This window comes from Cottoperca gobio, chromosome 6, assembly GCF_900634415.1.
Source record: "Cottoperca gobio chromosome 6, fCotGob3.1, whole genome shotgun sequence".
Lineage (NCBI taxonomy): Eukaryota > Metazoa > Chordata > Actinopteri > Perciformes > Bovichtidae > Cottoperca > Cottoperca gobio.
This window is the reverse complement of record NC_041360.1, coordinates 10,957,904-10,977,997: the sequence shown is the minus strand read 5'-3', so window position 1 is coordinate 10,977,997 and position 20,094 is coordinate 10,957,904. Positions and strand designations below refer to the sequence as shown.

At 40.5% G+C, this 20,094-nt stretch overlaps 3 protein-coding genes across 3 annotated transcripts in view; 1 reads left to right on the top strand and 2 right to left on the bottom strand.

Moving 5' to 3' along the window:
• lrrc56 (leucine rich repeat containing 56) overlaps nucleotides 1-158 on the bottom strand; it is a 36,213-nt gene extending 36,055 nt beyond the window's left edge. The window contains exon 1 of the mRNA XM_029433561.1: nucleotides 130-158. The gene's annotated coding sequence lies outside the window, so the exon portion shown is untranslated. The remainder of the gene's footprint in view (nucleotides 1-129) is intronic.
• Nucleotides 129-11,252, top strand: tsg101a (tumor susceptibility 101a). Its single transcript, XM_029433565.1, has 10 exons — nucleotides 129-587; nucleotides 1,290-1,377; nucleotides 1,508-1,573; nucleotides 2,017-2,180; nucleotides 2,555-2,681; nucleotides 3,806-3,881; nucleotides 4,092-4,186; nucleotides 8,938-9,140; nucleotides 9,253-9,492; nucleotides 9,846-11,252. Exons 1-10 carry the CDS (start codon nucleotides 546-548, stop codon nucleotides 9,933-9,935), a joined length of 1,191 nt encoding a protein of 396 aa, XP_029289425.1. The 5' UTR covers nucleotides 129-545; the 3' UTR covers nucleotides 9,936-11,252.
• Nucleotides 11,253-11,384: 132 nt separating this feature from the next.
• ldha (lactate dehydrogenase A4) lies at nucleotides 11,385-18,795 on the bottom strand. The gene is made up of 8 exons (XM_029433566.1): nucleotides 18,641-18,795; nucleotides 16,002-16,127; nucleotides 15,090-15,207; nucleotides 14,824-14,997; nucleotides 14,506-14,679; nucleotides 14,215-14,332; nucleotides 12,730-12,853; nucleotides 11,385-12,581 (listed from the first exon to the last, which is right to left on the bottom strand). Exons 2-8 carry the CDS (start codon nucleotides 16,125-16,127, stop codon nucleotides 12,417-12,419), a joined length of 999 nt encoding a protein of 332 aa, XP_029289426.1. The 5' UTR covers nucleotides 18,641-18,795; the 3' UTR covers nucleotides 11,385-12,416.
• Between the last annotated feature and the right edge of the window lie 1,299 nt (nucleotides 18,796-20,094).

Here is a 20,094-nt window from a genome sequence, read left to right as displayed (position 1 = left end):
GAGTCATAACACCTTTCTGCGTATTATTGTGGGGAACAATTTCAATAGAATTTGAAACATAGTGTTTTATATAATTACTAAATACACTGTTGCGCTTGGTTTGATATTTGTTGTGTGAAGGAAACTCACCTAATTGGGACCACGCCTTGGGAACTTTCGTCTACTGCAAACGTCACATGCATACCTGGAAACAGTTAGGTGGAATGCCGGAAATTCTTTTTGTTGACCATCGGATATTTGTTTTTCGGCCTCTTTTTAGAACTATTAATGAACTGTTTTTCTATTCTTACTTATTTTATTGAATCTGGGTGCGTTAAAAACAGTAACATTACTCGCGTTTGATTGAAAGGGTCTTATATAAACACCGAATCACTGTCTTAATTGTAGTCGGGCCCGAGGCTGGGCTAACTTTAGCCTAGCATTCAGTGAAGTCCTGCTAGCTAGCGTATTAGCTTGTGTTAGCTTTCAGTCTAGCTGGCTTAAAAGTCATCCGTTCACTCACTCAACTCATTCATAAGAACGTAGAAGACAACAACTCAAAAACCATGGCAGTTGTCAACGAAGCTGCCCTCAAGAAAATGCTAAAGGTAAATGTTGCCGCACTTTCTGGCCAACAGTAACGTTAGCACGTTAGCTAATGTTATCGATACTAAACATGACATCGGTTAGCATGTTAACATTTCCTGGAATATGTAATGTTTAATAAACAGCCCATTTTCCCTTATCGTTTAGTACGTTAAACATGTGGTTTTGTTATAAAGGATTACTAATGTCATGTATTTATCTGAGATTCCTCATACACATATGTACGTTAACCTACGTCTTACAGCCACCTAACGTTGGCTAATATCACTCGTATGTTAACTATAAACATGCTTTTAAACTACCAACCCTAGTTTTGTAAATGACGTTGGCTATCATTTCAAATTTTGAAATGTTGTTTGTACAACAATGATCCCACATGCAAATCAGCTAGTGTACAGCAAACTTGTTTTTCGACGCTTGCTATCTTGATGAAGAAAATGCCACTTGTTTTGAGTATTTGTACTAAGTATCAATTAGTTATGTTTATCATGCTAAAATTGAGAATTTCAGCCATTTCTGCACTATATCTTGCAAAGTAACGTTACAGGCTTGTTGTGCATCATTTAAGTTTTATTTACAGAATAAACATAAGCATTGTGTGTACTTAACCATTGGGTTTTTAGTTTGATTGAGATGCTACAATTTTAATGTACTAACATACACAACTTTTTTTTCCCCTTTCATTTTTTGTTGTCATTGTCCAGCAATACAAGTACAGAGATCTGACTGTTCGTGAGATAACCAATGTCATCTCCCAGTACAAGGACTTGAAGCCTGTTATGGATGCTTATGGTAAATTGAATGATACTGATCTCATGTTCTTTAACTGTTTAACTGGATCCCGGTTATATATTGTATGCTTATATGATGCCAAATGTATAAACTGTTTTGCAAGTTGACATGCAATCTTCTTCTATTTCAGTCTTTAATGATGGCTCCACAAGAGACCTGATGAGCTTGACAGGAACTGTCCCAGTGAGCTACAGAGGTAAAGAAAGTTTACCTTGCTTTCTAAAAAATATATTGCACATTGTTTATTTGTAGAATCTGAAAGACTGGGGCATAGTAATGTTTCTTATTCGCCCACCTACTTTATTCTCGCTTGTGTGCTCACTCTAGCGTGCTCTATTTATCTTGCACTTTTAAAAAAAACAAACAAGGGTCGAGGCAAAATCCCGACCGGACCAAAACACATACAATTTCAGATCTATTTACTTTAGACCACACATTGTAATATGAAGTACAACCATACAGTACATCATAATTGTTGTTTACTTCATGTAGAGGCCCCCATTGCTCCTGAAAACAATACAGAAGTGCCTCAAAATAACAATGTTTTTCAGGTGTAAATAGTGGCGGCTAAAGCGCCACCTGCATTATATAACACGTTATATGATCATATTATAACATGTGTGTTTGTGTTCCCTGTAGGCAATATCTACAACATCCCAGTGTGTCTGTGGTTGCTGGACACATATCCCTACAACCCTCCCATATGTTTTGTCAAACCTACCAGTGCCATGATGATCAAAACTGGCAAGCACATCGATGCCAATGGCAAGATCTACCTGCCTTATCTACATGAGTGGAAGCATGTAAGTGTGAGGTCTTGATTCAATATTTTTAATTGGAGACAGTTTATTTAGACAAGGACTATGAAATGTTTAAAATGTTAAAACATAGATTGCTTTGGGTAATGCTGCTATAGAGGATTTGAGGTTTCACTGCAGGAGTGACATTTTTGAAATCTATAGAATGTGGCTCTAACACAACACTTATAGCACAACAGTAAGTTGAACTGTAGCTTCTTGGAATATTTTGGATATGACTACCAGTCAGTCAGCACAAAATGGCGCCATAAATGTAGATTAATATTTGAACAGTGGTTTTCCTGTTGATCATTTGAAATAGCATTCTGCATTCGTTGTCGTTGTTAATAAAACCATGGCCTTCACTGTATGTCTTCCAGCCTCAGTCAGACCTGTATGGCCTGATTCAGGTGATGATCGTGGTTTTTGGAGAGGAGCCTCCTGTGTTTTCTCGTCCCACCACGCAAGCCCCCTACCAAGCGTTCCAAGCCACTGGACCCCCTAACCGTGAGTGTCATCCAATCTTTGTTGTAATCAGTATAATCCATGTGGCCAATGTCATTGTCTAATATTTTCAGAAGAACAGGATGTTCCACAGACTTCTAATACAAAGTGATAATGTGCGATTAGAAGAATTTAAATATTTTCAGTATATGGGAAGTCGTTTCTAATATTTCGGGCCATTTTTATTTCAATGATGATAGTCTAAATGTTAGAAACACAGGTCAGTAAAAAACATTACAATGCATAAGCACCACAAACTACAGCATCCAAAAACATCCTTAAAGTTGAATAAACACCTTTCTGAAACCGTTTATAAAAGACACATTATAACCGTTATGAAGGTAGAATTAATTGTTTGAACGGCTTTAGATGTGTAGTATATCCCAATAAATGTATTAAATATAAAAAATGTAATTCTTCAAATTGACCTTCAAAGTTGTCTTTTACAATGACGTTGACTGTTGACCAGTTTAGGCCTTTTTTATTTATTTATTGTAATTTCACATTTTGCATAAAGGTTAACACAATTGCAAAATATGTTGAAGTTATACTTGGCTCCTAAATTCTCACTTTAGAGTGAATGTGGAAGAGATATGTTAGTTTCCACAAGTATGTGATGTTTTGATAATACTGTAGCTTAATGTTTTGTATTTTAGAGCTTGGTAAGGTTGACACCAGATTTAGCATGGCCATTCATGCTTCCCTGTGTATGCATTTGGGCATTAGTTGATCTCTTCTGAATGTTCTTTGTGATAGATTTCATACCCATAGTAGTTGCTCATTGTAAAACAAATGATGTGTGAACTGCGTATTATGTCAGGGAACACTTTCATACTGTGGCAGTGGTTTAGCTAGTTCCACATCAGAATATCATAAATCTTTTTCAATATATTGTCTCAGTGGAGTGTTTATATTATTGCTGACTTATATTGTTGCACGTGCCTTATTATCACATCATGGTTTTCTAAGTGATGCATTTATTTGCTGAATCACTAGATGGCGCTCAGATACCGTCGTAGCACAACACAGGAAAGGGAACGTGTCTTTGTGTGAATGAAAAATATACCAAATATTTTTGACCTATATTGTCCCTCAGATCTGATTGTATCACTGTCTCTTTACCTCAGCTTCCTATATGCCTGGCATGCCTGGTATGCCTGGTATGCCTGCGGTCTCACCCTACAGCCCAAATCCTAACCCAGGGTAAGATCTCACTTGTACTGTATTTCCCAAGAAATCTGTTCTTGCATGTTTGTTTCTGTGGTTTCTTTAGCAGCATATTATTTTAATGAAACACTGTACAACTGGTTCAGTTACATTTCTAGCTAAAAGTTAAAGGTAGATTTCTGATATTTTTAAAAATGGAACAGATAAGGAATTAGTTATTTTCTTTGATGATTTTTGTATTTGCAGAGGCTATCCAGCATACCAATACCCAGGGGGCAACTCTTACCCAGCCACTGCTGGGCCTGCACACTACCCCACCCAGACCCCAGTTTCCACAGTGGGTATGTATCACATTTAGCATCCGGGGTGCTTTATTTCCCTTTCTCATGGGTACATCTTAGAGTTTATAATTAGCACAGGTTTCACACAAACTGCTCAAGAACAGCAAGATACAGATGAATATGTCCAATGAGAAAGTCTCATTGCCATGTACGTTTCATCTTTGTCTTTATATTACAATACAATGATTCTATTCTTAAAACACACATGAAAAAACAACAAATGTCCTCCTTTCCATTGCCCTTAGTCTTCTCTGAATTAAGACACTTGACCTTTTGACTCAAACTCTCGCCCTCTGTGTGACTTCGATGGCGCGCTGAGCTGCCAGTGAAAGGTCGTTGGTGTAACTAGAGTGGGAGGCATTAAAGGCCAAAGGGTAGAATAGAGCTGAAGGGAAGGGCACAGCCCTCCTTCAGCCATCAGACCCTAGCCATTTGAGGCTATATTTAGAATGGGAACAGTAATTCCACACAAAGACAGACCTGTGATCAGGGGACCGATCTGTTGCCCCAACATCAGTCAACAGCACTGCACTGAAAAGCTGGTCATGGACCAGCATGCAGGTGGAGCTTTAGCCGCCTCCTATATTTAGTAAAAGGGAAGAAAGCAGTTTTGGCTTGTCAACTACTTAGATCTCAAGACTGTATCAACTCTGACATTTGTAGTGCTGACTCCAAACTGCACATCAGGTGGTCTTGACTCTGAAGACATCCATCAGTGATTTTACACTTGCATAACCTGGTACTGGCCAGCTTTAGAGGCTTCAGTTTGTGATGGTGTTTTATTGACTGACATTTGATTATTTTGGTCTTTCTCTTGTACATTTACAGTGGTGTGAAAAAGTATTTCCCCCCTTCCCGATTTCTTCTATTTTTGCTTATTTGTGACATTTAAATGTTTCAGATGATCCAACTAATTGTAATATAAGACAAAGACAACATGAGTAAACACAGAATGCAGCTTTTAAATGATCATTTAATTTATTGAAGGTAAAGAGTTATTCAAAACCTATATCACCCATGTGAAAAAGTCCTCCCTAAACATAATAACTGGTTGTGCCACCCTTGGCAGCAACAACTGCAATCAAACGTTTGCAATAACTAGCAATGAGTCTTTTACATCGCTGTGGAGGAGTTTTGGCCCAATCTTCTTTGCAGAACTGTTTTAATTCATCCACATTGGAGGGTTTTCGAGCCTGTTTAAGGTCATGCCACAGCATCTCAATCGGATTTGAATCAGGACTTTGACTAGGCCACTCCAAAACATTCATTTTGTTTTTTTTGAGCCATTCAGAGGTGGACTTGCTCGTGTGCTTCGGATCATTGTCCTGCTGCATAACCCAACTGCGCTTGAGCTTTAGGTCACAAACTGATGGCCGGACATTCTCCTTGAGGATTTTCTGGAAGTGAGGCCTGCAGTTCCTTAAACATTAGTCTGGATTACAGTATATCTCAAAAGTGAGTACACCCTTTAGATTTTTGCAAATATTCTGTTATATCCTTTCAGGGGATAACATTATCCTACTGAAACTTTGATATAACTTAAAGTAGTCAGTGTGCTGCTTGAATAACAGTATAGATTTATTGTCCTTTGAAAATTACTCAGTACACAGCTGTTAATGTCTAAACAGCTGGCGACAAAAGTGAGTACACCCCATAGTGAACATGTCCTAATTGTGCCCAATGATGTTGTTTTCCCGCCCTGGTGTCATGTGACTCGTTAGTGTTACAAGGATTCAGGTGTAAATGATAAGCAGGGCTGTTAAATTTGGTGTTTTGGGCACAATTCTCTCTGAATGCTGGACAACATGGCACCTCATGGCAAGGAACTCTCTGAGCGGCTGAAAAAAAGGATTATTGCGCTTCACAAAGATGGCCTTGGCTATAAGAAGATTGCCAACACCATGAAAATGAGTTGCAGCACAGTGGCTAAGATCATACAGCGGTTTTCCAGGACAGGTTCCACTCGGAACAGGCCTCGCCAGGGTCGACCAAAGAAGTTGAGTCCACGTGCTCAGCGTCATATCCAGAGGTTGGTTTCCAAAAATAGACGTGCGAGTGCTTCCAGCATTGCTGCAGAGGTTGCAGAAGTGGGATGTCAGCCTGTCAGTGCCCAGACCATACGCCGCACACTGCATCAAATCGGTTTGTATGGCGGTCGCCCCAGACAGAAGCCCCTTCTGAAACCGATGCATAAGAAAGCCCGCAAACAGTTTGCTGAAGACAATGAATCCAAGAACATGAGTTACTGGAACCATGTCCTGTGGTCTGATGAGACCAAAATAAACCTGTTTGGGTCAGATGGTGTCCGGCGTGTGTGGCGGCACCCTGGTGAGGGAGTACCAAGACAAATGTGTTTGCCTACAGTCAAGCATGGTGGTGGCAGCATCATGGTCTGGGCTGCATGAGTGCTGCCGGCACTGGGAGCTGCAATTTCATTGAGGGACACATTGAATTCCAATATATACTGTTGACATCCTGCAGCGAAGCATGATCCCCTCTCTTCGGACAACTGGGCCGTAGGGCGTTTTCCAACATGATAATGACACCTACTAAACACACCTCCATAGATGACAACGGCCTTGCCTGAAGAAGCTGAAAGGTAAGGTTGATGGACTGGCCAAGTATGTCTCCCAGACCTTTAAACCAATTGAGCACCATTGTGGGGCACTCCTCAAGGGGAAGGTGGAGGAGTGCAAGGTGTCCAACATCCGTGCGCTCCGTGATGGCCTTTCGGTTGAGGAGTGGAAGAAGATTCCAGACGCACCTGTGCAGCCTTCTGGTGAATTCCATGCCCAGGAGGGTTAAAGCAGTGCTAGATAACAATGGTGGTCACACAAAATATTGACACTTTGGGCACAATTTAGACATGTTCACTATGGGGTGTACTCACTTTTGTTGCCAGCTGTTTAGACATTAACAGCTGTGTACTGAGTAATTTTCAAAGGACAATAAATCTATACTGTTATTCAAGCAGCACACTGACTACTTTAAGTTATATCAAAGTTTCAGTAGGATAATGTTATCCCTGAAAGGATATAACAGAATATTTGCAAAAATCTAAAGGGTTGTACTCACTTTTGAGATATACTGTATTTTGTGACCTCACGACGAGTTGTCGATGCGCTCTTGGAATGTTGGTAGGCCGGCCTCTTGGGAAGGATCACCACTGTTCCAAGTTTTCTCCATTTGCTGAATAATGTCTCCGTGGTTCGCTGGAGTCCCAGAGCCTTACAAATGGCTTTGTAACCCTTTCCAGACTGATAGAAGTCAACAACTGTTTCTCATCTGTTCTTGAATTTCTTTAGATTGCGGCATCATGTGCTTCACAACTTCACATCGACAGACCGGTTCTGTGATGTTTAGCTTCAACAGGGCTGGCAGTGATCATGCCTGGGTGTGTCGAGTGAAATTGAACCCAATTATCAATTACATTTGGTCAATTGGTGGATTTAGTAACTAAGGGAGCAATTACTTTTTCACATAGGGCCAGGAAGGGTTGGATAAGCTTTTTCCTTCAATAAATGAAATCATCATTTACGTTTACTCGGGTTATCTTTGTCTCATATTAAAATAAGTTTGATCTGAAACATTTCAGTGTGACAAATATGCAAAAGTAGAAGAAATTGGGAAGGGGGGGGAAATTCTTCTTCACACCACTGTACGTGGGAACAAAATATTAGAAAAACCCGAAGCATACAACTATGACACAGTTTACAAAGGTTCTGTACTGCTGGGATGTTCTATTGGATTGCATTATTACAGTGTACAAGGGTCTCCGTTGTTCTAGTAACTGGATACCACTTAAGCTATAACCTAATGAATGAGCATCTAATGTCAGCTAATCACTGACGGGTGATGAATTAAAGTAAAGTTTATCATTCCACATTAAAAAACTGTGACATGAGGATCCCCTTTGCTTTGATTACTTCCTGTTTACAATGGAAACTGAGCTCTGCTGTGATCTAGGGTTGGGCTGATGAACGTTGTACATCGTCGATGGCTGAAAGTCCAACGAGTCCACACCAATTCTGATTTATCAACGGTGCACAGATTGATTTTGCAGGGGCAATTGAAGGTGGACACTCGGGCTGTCACAAGCAATCACAAAACAATTATTGTCATTGATGGATAGTTGTAAGTGCTTATTTTCTCTAGACAGCACACCTGAGAGAGAGGAAGACGAAGAGAGTGAGAGAGAGAGAGAGAGAGAGAGAGAGAGAGAGAGAGAGAGAGAGAGAGAGAGAGAGAGGGGGAGAGAGAGGGCAAGAGCTACTGGTACAATTTACGAACGCACTTATTTTCAGTCTATGGAACGCATTCATTTCTGGCAAAAATAACATCACGATTGACATCACAGATATCCTTTCATCCGTAATGGTGGATATACTGTAGCTCCTGTAGCGCAGTCCGAGTGATCAGCACTCAGTCAAGCAGCGCGGCAAAAACAATATCCCTCGCAATGTTTCACTATGGACATCGTCATATGCAAATTTGGTAGACATCACCAACACTACTGTTATCCATGTATTTCTATGGTGAAAACACAGAATCTATCCGGATTTAAAACTAGTACATAAATGTATGGTCATTCTAGCAATCTAATGGAGATGGTTAGTTAATCCTTTATTTGAATAGACAGTATAGTCCAACACAGTAACCTTGTCCCTTGCGTAGGATATTGTGTGCTTTTTTGAAAGCTGTTATTTTCTGCTTCATCCGTTCACTGTCTGACATCACTTCTTCCTCTTAAGGCCCGAACAGAGATGGCACTATTGGAGAGGACACCATCCGTGCATCTCTGATTTCAGCTGTGAGTGATAAGCTTCGCTGGAGGATGAAGGAGGAGATGGACAGAGCTCAGGCGGAGCTGGACGCCCTGAAGCGAACGGAGGAGGATCTAAAGAAAGGACATCAGAAACTGGAGGAGATGGTCTCAAGACTGGACCAGGAAGTGGTGAGAGATCCTCCACTTCTCCAAAGTTAAATCTGTATTTGTTTATGTCCTCTACTGTTTTGTTCCCTCTATAACACAAATGATATGGTTGTAATCATTATGCTTCTACTAGTCTGAGGTTGACAGGAATATCGAGCTGCTGAAGAGAAAAGACGAGGAGCTAAGTGAGGCCTTGGAGAAGATGGAGAACCAGTCAGAGAACAATGACATTGACGACGTCATCGTTCCCACAGCTCCGCTGTACAAACAGATCCTCAACCTGTATGCTGAAGAAAATGCAATTGAGGACACTATCTTCTACCTGGGAGAGGCGCTCCGCAGGGGCGTCATAGACCTGGAGGTTTTTCTTAAGGTGACCACGCCAACACAACTGCATAACCTGATGTCTACTCTGAAAGAGCACATTAGCAGAGCAGCAGCATCAATCCTCAGTCTGTCTACACAGGTTGCGTTCAGACATAGTATTGAGTGTAGGTCACACACAATTTGACAGCGCTCCGATGCCAACACACAATCCGCTCTTAAAACATGAGAAAATAGACTGTGAACAGCTGTATTGATTAAAACTGAAGCTTATCTGTTCTGCAACTGATGCGGACCACTGAAACGCCTCCTGTGTAGACACTCTTTAAGAGACACAGACATACAAACTCTTAAATCCTCTGCGGTTTTAGCCTTAAGGCCTCTTTTTCTTTTTTGTTACAGCATGTACGCCTTCTGTCCAGGAAGCAGTTCCAGCTCCGTGCCCTCATGCAGAAAGCTCGCAAGACTGCCGGCCTTAGTGACCTCTACTGACCCACACTGACTACCAGGAAATGTTCATATCTTCACGCTCTCTTACTCTCTCCTCTTCCGCCTCTCTTTTTATTCCCCTTTTATGTCTTATTTTTACTCTATCTCTATACAATCTGAGACAGAATTCTGAACAGCAACAACAGAATGATTAAAAAAGCAACATTTTTGAAGAACTGGACTCGTCTGTGTGGCCACAGTTCTTCTAGGAAATCATTTGTGTTTTTATTCTGACCAAATAATTATTTGAGATAATTCTGCATTAACAGTCATGACCCATTTGCACCAATATTAAATACGAAACCACATTGTAAACCAGGTACTGCGGTTGACACAAAAACATAATTAACACACATGCCATATTGGCAAAAGTGACGTGGGAGACGTACTGTGAGTTAGTGTGTCGACCTGTATATGTTGCACTGCAGGGTAGCCCACAGGTTCTGTTCGCAATCTCTTTGCCAGACAATGTAATTTGGCTAGTAAGCACAACTTGTTAGCGGTTAGAAGAAAGGGGCTTTGTCGAGAGCCCCATATGTCCTGTCCCCTCATGATGAAAAGGTTAGGCTCTGATATAAATACCCAGGGCTTCCTTTCAGTAAGGACATGGGGTTCAGCCTCAGGATTGAATTGCTGTCCGAGTCATCTTCAGTAGCCATGGAGTCAAAGGGATCACTTTTCATACAGTAGAGGTGATGATGAAGATGAACATGAACTGTGTTTCTTCATTGTCTTTGTTTGAGTCTTTTAATGGGTTATATGTTGAGCTCCCCTGCCACTTGACCACTGTTTTTTATTTCCTGTTGCCCTGTCTCTTCACAACATATGAGAGGTTCTTTGTCAGCTGCTCAGGTCTACCCTCCAGTCTGACTGCATTAACAGTCAATCTTGTACAGTAGTTGTTTCACTATGTACAGTGTCTATGTCCAAGGTGGATGACGGTCTTGACATACTTTATTCTAATGTATTACATTTTGTTTTCTTTACTTTTCTGTTTTCCTTGTGCTGTCTACTTATTCTCAGTCCTTCTGAGGTTTAGGTTTTCAGTAATCATGAGGAAAACGTTGTGAATAAAGCTGGCGCATTGGAGGGTACAAAATAAATCAAAACAATATTGTACTAATCAAAAAGTTAACTTATGTAAAGTTTGCAGACAGGTCTCATTTAAATTAGCCTTTTACTAAATGCACTTTGAATTGTATGATAGAATATCTGCTGTTATTTTTTTCTTGTTTCCAATTCAACCATAGACCACCTGTTCTTTTATATCTGTAGATTTATGTAAATCAGTACAAATAAATAAAATCTGATTTAATGGATCATTTCTTTGTAATCATTTCATTATTTATTTTCTTAATGGTTTGATGCAATATTAATCACAGAAAAAAACTCTTCAAATACAAACTGCTTCTTGCTCGTTTGGATGACAAACACAGGAAAGGACAAAGGACAGACTTGTATAATCATCCTGGCAGATTTATTAGACTTTAAGGCAAATTAAAGATCAATATCCAGCTGCCATGACAGGTACAGTTCCTCAGTGAGACAGGTTGTAACAATACTTAAATAGATCTTAACAGTTATAAATATCATTCCTCTTAAACTTTATCTTCCAGAGTCAATTAGAGTAAAAATAAATACAAAACCCTTTGACGGTATTTATTGTACGCAAACAAACACCGTCAAGATAATAAACTTCTGTTATGATTGTTGCTGACTCTTCTCCCCTTGGTTCTCTGTAATCGTTTTGCTGAGTTAAATTATAGCAAGTTACTTTGTTGACAATCCCTTTCTAATTCTCTCAGATTCAACCTGTGTTCCTTTCGTGCCAGTTTTTGAAAAACCTGCACTTGTGGTTAGGTTTGTTTGCAAAAGGCTTTAATGCCAACCAGTAAATGTAGCATCATGTTTCTCAAGGTACTTTGGTATCACAGGAGTTAATCCCAGTTATATATATGCAGCAGTGTTACGGCTGTAGGTGGATTGCTACCTATAGTCATAGGAAATGGAATGCCTCCATTATACTCCAAATAAAAAAAATTAAAAACAGAGATTACCAACTGGCAACAATCACATAATAAATACAAACTACAGACAATAAGTTTACAGAAGCAGCAGCAACAGTGCACAGTAACAAACAGCACATAAAATGTATACACTCTTTATGCAAAGGCCTTACTTTTCTTGTGAGGACAGGACAACAAATAGATATACCCACGCACCAACATAGGGCTCAAAGGCTAAAATATGAGTTTTCAGTCATGGAGGGAGGCGGCAAAGGGAAATGACACTCGTGTGAGTATGTGAAGGTAAAATCTAGCTTCCACTAGTTATAGCTGCAAACAGCCTTTTTTTTAAAAATAGATATTTAGAGGTTTCTTTCGCCGGTTGCAGTGAGGGGCACAAGAGGTACAGTAGGAAGGAGTGAACCACAGTGTCGAGTGTGGTTTCAGAGTGGATTGGGAGAGTTCAGAGCAACGCTCTTCACAGTTTGAGCTCCTTCTGCACGCCCCACAGGGTCTCGGCGCTGTTCACCAGCTGCTTCTCCTCTTCGGCCTTCAGTGTCATGTGAATCACATCTGTCAGGCCGCTGTTGCCCAAGACACAAGGGATGCTCAGGAAGACTTCATCCTTTACTCCATGCATGCCCTATCAGAGGAAGGGAGCACAGTAAGGTCAGGGTTAGCGGGTCATTTCATAATATATGAAGAATGTACAGTAGGTTTGTGCAATACGATGAATTTAATCATGTAGGATTTGGAAAACAGCTAAATGTATCGCTTGCTTCCGATCTCACCTGGACCAGTGTGGACACAGGGTGAACTTTGTGCAGGTTCTTAAGGATGCTTTCCACCAGGTCAGCCACAGACATACCAATGGCCCAGGAAGTGTAGCCCTTCAGTTTAATAACCTCATAGGCCCTGCAGTGCACAAACATAATAATAAAGGAAAATACATTTGTTATCACTCTGCTTTGGTATTTGGGACGGTGTTTGCTCCCACTTTGTCATTGGAAATTTCCTCTTGATAAAACATGGAGCCTGAATTCACAGAGAACATCTGTCTTTTGAAGTTTATTTGCGATATAAAAACAATTCACATTTGCGAATGTGGATCTCCGAGCTCGCTAGGCCGGCCAGAATGAGATAGAGAAGGTAATTCAAAAGCAAGTACTTGTACAAAGAGGCGTGCATCATGAACTTCCCTTATTCTCACCCTTAGCAGTTGTCATTTTATCAACACAGTGTTATCTCTGTCTATTCACAATCTTATGTCTAGAAAGTCTTGTTTCTGATTCTGAGATTTCAGATGTTTATCACCACAAGAGAAGCGCAAAATTGATTGACACTTGCATCTATGTTCAGTGGGAAGTTTATAATTGTCATTCCCAAACCTCTGCTGTGTAGAGCTTGATGTATGCATGTACGTAGGTATTGCACCATAAACTCAAATCAATTCATCTGGATGCATTCAAAATAACTCTGGAGAGAAACATGAACGAACATGGATGTCTTCTTGTTTCATACACTAAAAAAAGAAATCTCACACAAGGCCTCGTAACTACTGGCCATGCAGATGGAGAATTGTTCCCCTTTGGTAATGTTTCCTTGTTCTCTGTTGAGACATGCATGGTGTACATTCTTCCCTCAACTTTGTCACTCTTTTATTTCATACCTGACAAATCAACTTGTAGAGGATTGACCTCTTTATAAAAACACCTAGAGGGATATGTCAGGTTGGCTGAGCGTCAAATAAAATATTACAAGCCAAACTGTTGCATCACTTAACTGTCAAAGGAATGATACAACTGCATATTACAACAAAAAGAAGTAACACATATAGCAATACTGATTAGGCAACATGGATAGGGCATTTAAAGTCATACATTTAGGGTGAACCTGTCTTTGATCAGGATTAAATAGTGTCTGATGTTTCATTAATACAGACCGCTGAGTGTAAGCGAGGCCATGAACTCTACTGTACAGTATTGTGTTATGGGGAATGACATAGCTATTGTGTTTGCACTGGCTGCCAGGATCTAGTGAGCCAGTTACACAGAGGTGTACCGTGTACCTGCCTCCGCTTGCCTTCCTGTGAATTTCTTTCAATAAAACATATTATGTATGGTTCCCACCTGAGTGCTGGACAGATGGCCTGTACATGTCATACTTATATGCAGATTAGATTGAGGAGTGTGTGTGAGAAGAAATGTGATTTGCAGGGTGGTTCAGGGACTTGTTTCAGCTCATTGGTGGATTACGGGAAAATAACATCTACTCACCCATCAACCACCATTTTATGAACAGACTTCCAGTCCTCACTGTCACCCGCATTGCCCATCTGTGGGTTAAGGCCCTGCAGAGAAACTCCAGCAACATTCACACCACTCCACACAGGCACTATGAGAAACAGACAAGCATACAGAAAAAAATAAAGAATACAATAGTGATAAAGTAAAGGTATAAAACATGTACATGATGTAGCTGTATTGTAAGATTTGCAGCACGCCAACAAACGGGTACAGTGCAAGGCAGAGATTTATTATTATTATTTTTAAATCAGAGCTGCATACCACTGGAGTCTCCATGCTCTCCGATAATCCAGGCGTGGCAGCTGGAAGGGTGGAGGTTGAGCTTCTCTCCCATAAGGTGGCGGAAACGGGCAGAGTCCAGGTTGGTGCCAGAGCCTATGACACGGTGGCGGGGGAAACCACTCAGCTTCCAGGCCACGTATGTCAGGATGTCCACTGGAAAGGTAAAGAGGACAACTCTTAAAAATGAGAGCTACAGGTGTTACTCTCCACGTGTACCCCCTAACACTATTTCAATCCACATCTTCTCTCCTGACATGTCCCTCCTCCCTCACTCATCCACACCCCGGTCTGACTAACCTGGGTTAGAAACCACCATCAGGATGCAGTTGGGGCTGTACTTGACAATGTTTGGGATGATGAACTTGAAGATGTCGACGTTGCGCTGCACCAGGTTAAGACGGCTCTCGCCCTCCTGCTGGCGGGCACCGGCTGTCACCACCACCACTTTGGAGTTGGCCGTCACACTGTAGTCTGACAAAAAGGAGAGGTGTTCTTATAGTTTCAGTTAGGGTCAAGTTGACATACCAGAGTAAAAGGTTGTAGTTATTTTTGTGCGTTCTGACCTTTGGCTCCCACAATCTTGTGTGTCTTGAGGAAGAGGGATCCGTGCTGCAGGTCCATGATCTCACCCTTCAGCTTGTCCTCCATCACATCAACCATGGCCAGCTCATCACACAAGTCCTGATTATATACATACATACATACATACATACATACAATAAGTCATTCTGACTAGGGCTGAATCAAACTTTTATTTAGATTTTTCAACTAAATCTGACAATTATTTTCTTTATTAATCATTTTGGTCTGTAAAATGTCAGAAAATAGTGAAAAATGTCACAGTGGCTGAACTCGGTGTTACTTCCAGACGTAGAACATGGATTAAAGTGAGGAACTACACCATTCATCTCTGACTTGACTGTTCAGCAGCATTGTTAGTTGTAAAACCTGTGACCTGGTTTCTCTTAGTCTCTGTTGTTCCTCAGCTGGGACAGATCAAGAATATAAATGGGAAATGCAATGTTTCCTGTCCAGTTTTTTTTAATAGTTATAATTTAAAAAAGGTATTATTTTGTATTCATACCAAGCATTACATAAACTGATTCTACTAGATATAGACCCTTGGAGGTTGATCAGTTCTGAGACTATTTTGCAAACTTTTTTATGCAATTGATAATGAAATATTAGTAGTGAGTCGTACGTATTTCATTCATCTCATTCATCTACATCGGTAGATTCAAGTTTCTACTTTTCAAGGGGTTTATTAAAAGCTCCTTATGCACACCCAGGACTTCAAAAGAACAAATGTGTACTTCGCACTCTATTAACTGTCATGTCACAACTATCACCGTTTTGAAGCAGTCATCCCATCTATTTCGTCTTTTCTCATTTCAACAGCGCTCTTACTCGGACATGCACACGCATCCCTCGGCTCTTTCTCTTCACTTCACACAGTCTCTATATTTCCGTTTTACCTTGAGCAGTATGCTGATGGCAGAGGCCATTCCCACCATACCGACTCCCACCACCGTCACCTTGTTCCTGCTGCCAACAGGCTCCTCCTTCATCACGTGGCCGATCAGCTTTTCCTTGGTGGACATCTGAGGAAAGTAAACAGGTTTTAGGAAAAAGTGTAAGTACGCAGGTAAAAAGAGGAGCGAGAGGGAGGGTGAGAGTGTGGGAATAGCGAAGCAGTAAAGTAGTGCTACATTATGTATGGGACGGTTCTGATAATTCGTTGTTACCAATAGGACCACATAAGGGCGTACGTGCGCCGCGAGCGTTACCGCATGTCGTCGTGACCATGGTCGGCATCCATCTCAGTTACATAATTCAAAGTGTGCCCTTTTCCTAACCCCCAAAACATGACATAAAATGTCTACAACGAAACATTCCAGTTCACTATTCTTAGGTCTATCACTCTTATCTCTTGGTTACTTCCTTAAATGGCAGTATGCTTTGCTTCACAGAGCCACTCTGGGTCTCTAGCAACCCCTGTCTGGAAAGATTACTGCAGCACAGACCATCCCCAGCTGACGTCACACTACTGCTTATGGCAAGGCTGCTCAGGCTTGCATCATCAGTATGAGCCTGCTTCTTCTGTGATGTGGAAACGAGCACGTAGTAGAGTGTCTGACAGGATATATACATTGTAATACCTTACATAAGAGGATATTTAAGACCTCTTCATGGCGAGTTTGCACACAATATGGTAAGTGGGCCAGTCATACCCGATATCCCTTTATCCAATTATCTGTAACCCAGAGGTGAGCTGAACGTTTACAGCATACCAGGCCCTGGCCCAGAGGTGAGCCGGGTTTGCGCTTTACAAGAGAACCCTTTGTTAGTTTATAGTAAAGGATTACTGTACATGTTCAATACTGGCCAGAGTTCCTTTCTTTACTGTTCAAATGTACTGTACAAACCCACCAAAAATACTACTGTAGCATGACTGAATGAGGATTACAAGAAGGATTATTAGTAGCTCAAATAATTTAATGTGATATTGTTAGAGAGAGAGAGAGAGGGAGGTGGACTTTTTGTGTTAAACTTCAGATTATATACATTTCTGGGATTTAAAAAAATAGGGAGTGGTTACTTATAACTGGACAACTAAAACTGCTTTATAAATGCATACATACATTATCATATTTCCTTGTACATTATGACATCTAATCATCTGATCACCAAAAGGTCATTGGGGGTGTACAGAGCTCTGATGGGGTGTCAGGTATCACAGCTGAGGGTCAGTATCGGGTCTTTCAGGTTACACCATTTTGCAGGCGAATGAATATATTTTGTTTACGCATTCCTGAATTTGATGTGATCAGACCAGTTTTTCCACTTTTTTATTTGCCTGCTCGACATGCTGGATTATCTTTGCAGGAAATTAAAACAAGATTTAGTTTCCCCTTTGCAGTCATAGAATGTAGTCAGACAGACATCTACTGTAGATGCCAACAGGCGGCAACTGACTTTGAATATTCATCCACTGTACTGTTGGCATTAGTTTGAGTAATCAGATAATTAATTAATTCAACCTTTATTTTAACCCAGATATATATATAGAGGTAGAGAACTAATTTACAATATAGCCAGGTAAAAAAAATAAACAAAAAATTCCAAGGCTACCAAAAAACACAAAAAAAGAAACTGGCAATAAAAATAATAAAAAGCCAAAAAAAGTCAAAGAATAAAACCTTAAGAATAAATGAAACACTTACAAGTTAAAGTAAATGAATCAAGAACAAGCTGGAAGTGAAATAGGATGAAATTGATACAGGCGAGGGACACAGAACTAGATTGTTCTGCCCTGTTAGTCCAAATATAAACTACACAAAGTGTTATGGTAGCGCAATATTTAGAATAACTTATCTTTCTAGAAAAGTGAAATTCATCCACATCTGGCAAAGCACTGATAGTGTTAACATAGCTGCAGCATCAACACTACTGTCACTAAGATCTACTTTCCCATGGGCCAGCATATGAATGCCTTGCATTTCCTGTGCTTGGTTCATTTATGGCTCAGACTGCGGTGTGGATGGTGGTCGCCATGGTCAGCAGAGGGCACCCGTAACAGTTTGTGTAACAGTCTGCGTTTTTTACATCGACATACAATCTGATGCAACAATACACACACACATTCAAACCACCTGCACTTTAGGGTTATTATATTAACCTATATTATTATCGTAGGCTATGGGGGTATTGCCCATATTGTCTTTGTGTGAGTTATTACATAGATGTGTCCACTATTTACAACATCATCCTTACAACTATTCATGTATCTGATATGATCGTTGCTGCAACAGGTATGCAATTACGCTGACAGGCCAACATCCTGTTGCTTCTGCTACTCCGTATCACACATGCAAACTTAATTGTACAAATCTAAACACGTAGTTTAGCCTTAAGGGTAACCTAAAACAACTCACGTAGATATCGGACTGATTCACAGCCAACCAACACGATCGATAATGACTAGCGACACGCCCCTCTCCTATTATCTTACATCCTACTACTCTCGATGTGCCGGCAAACAATTGAAAATAAATCCTAGTTTCCAGAGAATACCAAAGTGTACTGTGTGTAATGTAAATGTTAGTTATTTTACCTTTTGGCTTCAGTTAAACAGGTAGAAACGCGAGCTGGAATGTGTCTGCTCCTCCTGAATGCAGCTTTTCCGCAGAAGTGGTGCTGCAGAGGAGGTGTTTCCAGTATATAAAGACGGCCTCCTCAGTAGACGTGACGTACGTACATGCTAATGAGACTGGTTGGATCATCTGGAGTCGGGTGCGTGCTAAATGGCACGTCCGCGACAGGATGGGTCAGTGAAAGAGTGTGGATTCCCTGTGCTTGTTTTTATTATTTAGAGATAGCTTGTTGTGTAATTGTTGAGAAAAACGTGAATGGACACCTTTTGTTGTCGTCCTAGAAACGTGACGTTATCACCATTTCTGTCACGGAACCGATGTGCTCCATAAAAGCACACCTGACATCTAAAATATTAAATGACACATTGGTATGACTGTTTGTCATTTAGCAAAAATGTTGTCCCAAGAATGGTGGAAAATATTATCGAGGTAAAATATGTTCTCAGGATGCTGCTTGCCTCTACAACTACAGCAAACGACTCGGATTTTATTTATGGTTTCATTTGAAAACACTCCGTCGCCGGATGGGTTCACAATCGGCTATAACACCATAATAATCTGCTTGCAGTGTGGATTTTTTTTTGCAGTTTTATATGACTCATGTCGGTGATGCAATTTGAATTTTCGAAAATAAATTGAATCAATGTGGCTGTTGATTTAAAGCACTGGGATGTTTAGGTGTTGGCCTACATGTAATGTGGCAGACACCGGCGGAAATGGTCCCTCCTAAAAAGAGGGGGATTTGGATGATAGCCAGGTTTATTACGTCACTATTCTACCCCATTATCAGCATGTTAGCGCCCTCGTCTGCCTAGTTTAAATTATTACAACACAAGGCAACACGCCTTTTGTAACATTCTGCGGAATGTTCTTTCTCTGTTTCAGATGAGTGAAGTGACATAAGAGTTGCATAATAGTTACAATATATGCTATGTTCATTTGTTTTCAATTGTTCTGGTCCTGGACCAAAAATGAGTGCGCTGAGACCATCCAGTTCCAGTAATGTGTTATTATTTACACCTGGATTTCTTTGATCATCTCTGTTCAGAGATATGTACATTTCTGTGATTTTAAATATGTTTTCCTACTAAGTTATTCACCATTTGAAAACATATATATTCCTATGGGACTCAACATTTACCGAATTTACCCGAAAATACCTACAAACGACGTACCCAAATAAATTGAAAGCTGCTCTTCAACCATTTGCACCAGCTGCATGATTTTGGGCTCATTCAAAAGATAACTCTTATTGTTCTTGCAAAACAGTGAAGAATCACTCCAAGTGCTTCTAGCACTGAGTAATAGTGGTCTGAATGTACTGAATTTGAAGAAAATACACTCCGCCAGAATTTCTTTGTTGAAAAAGATGTCTGAAAACGGGTATAGCTGGTAGTCCCGGCTGAAATACACA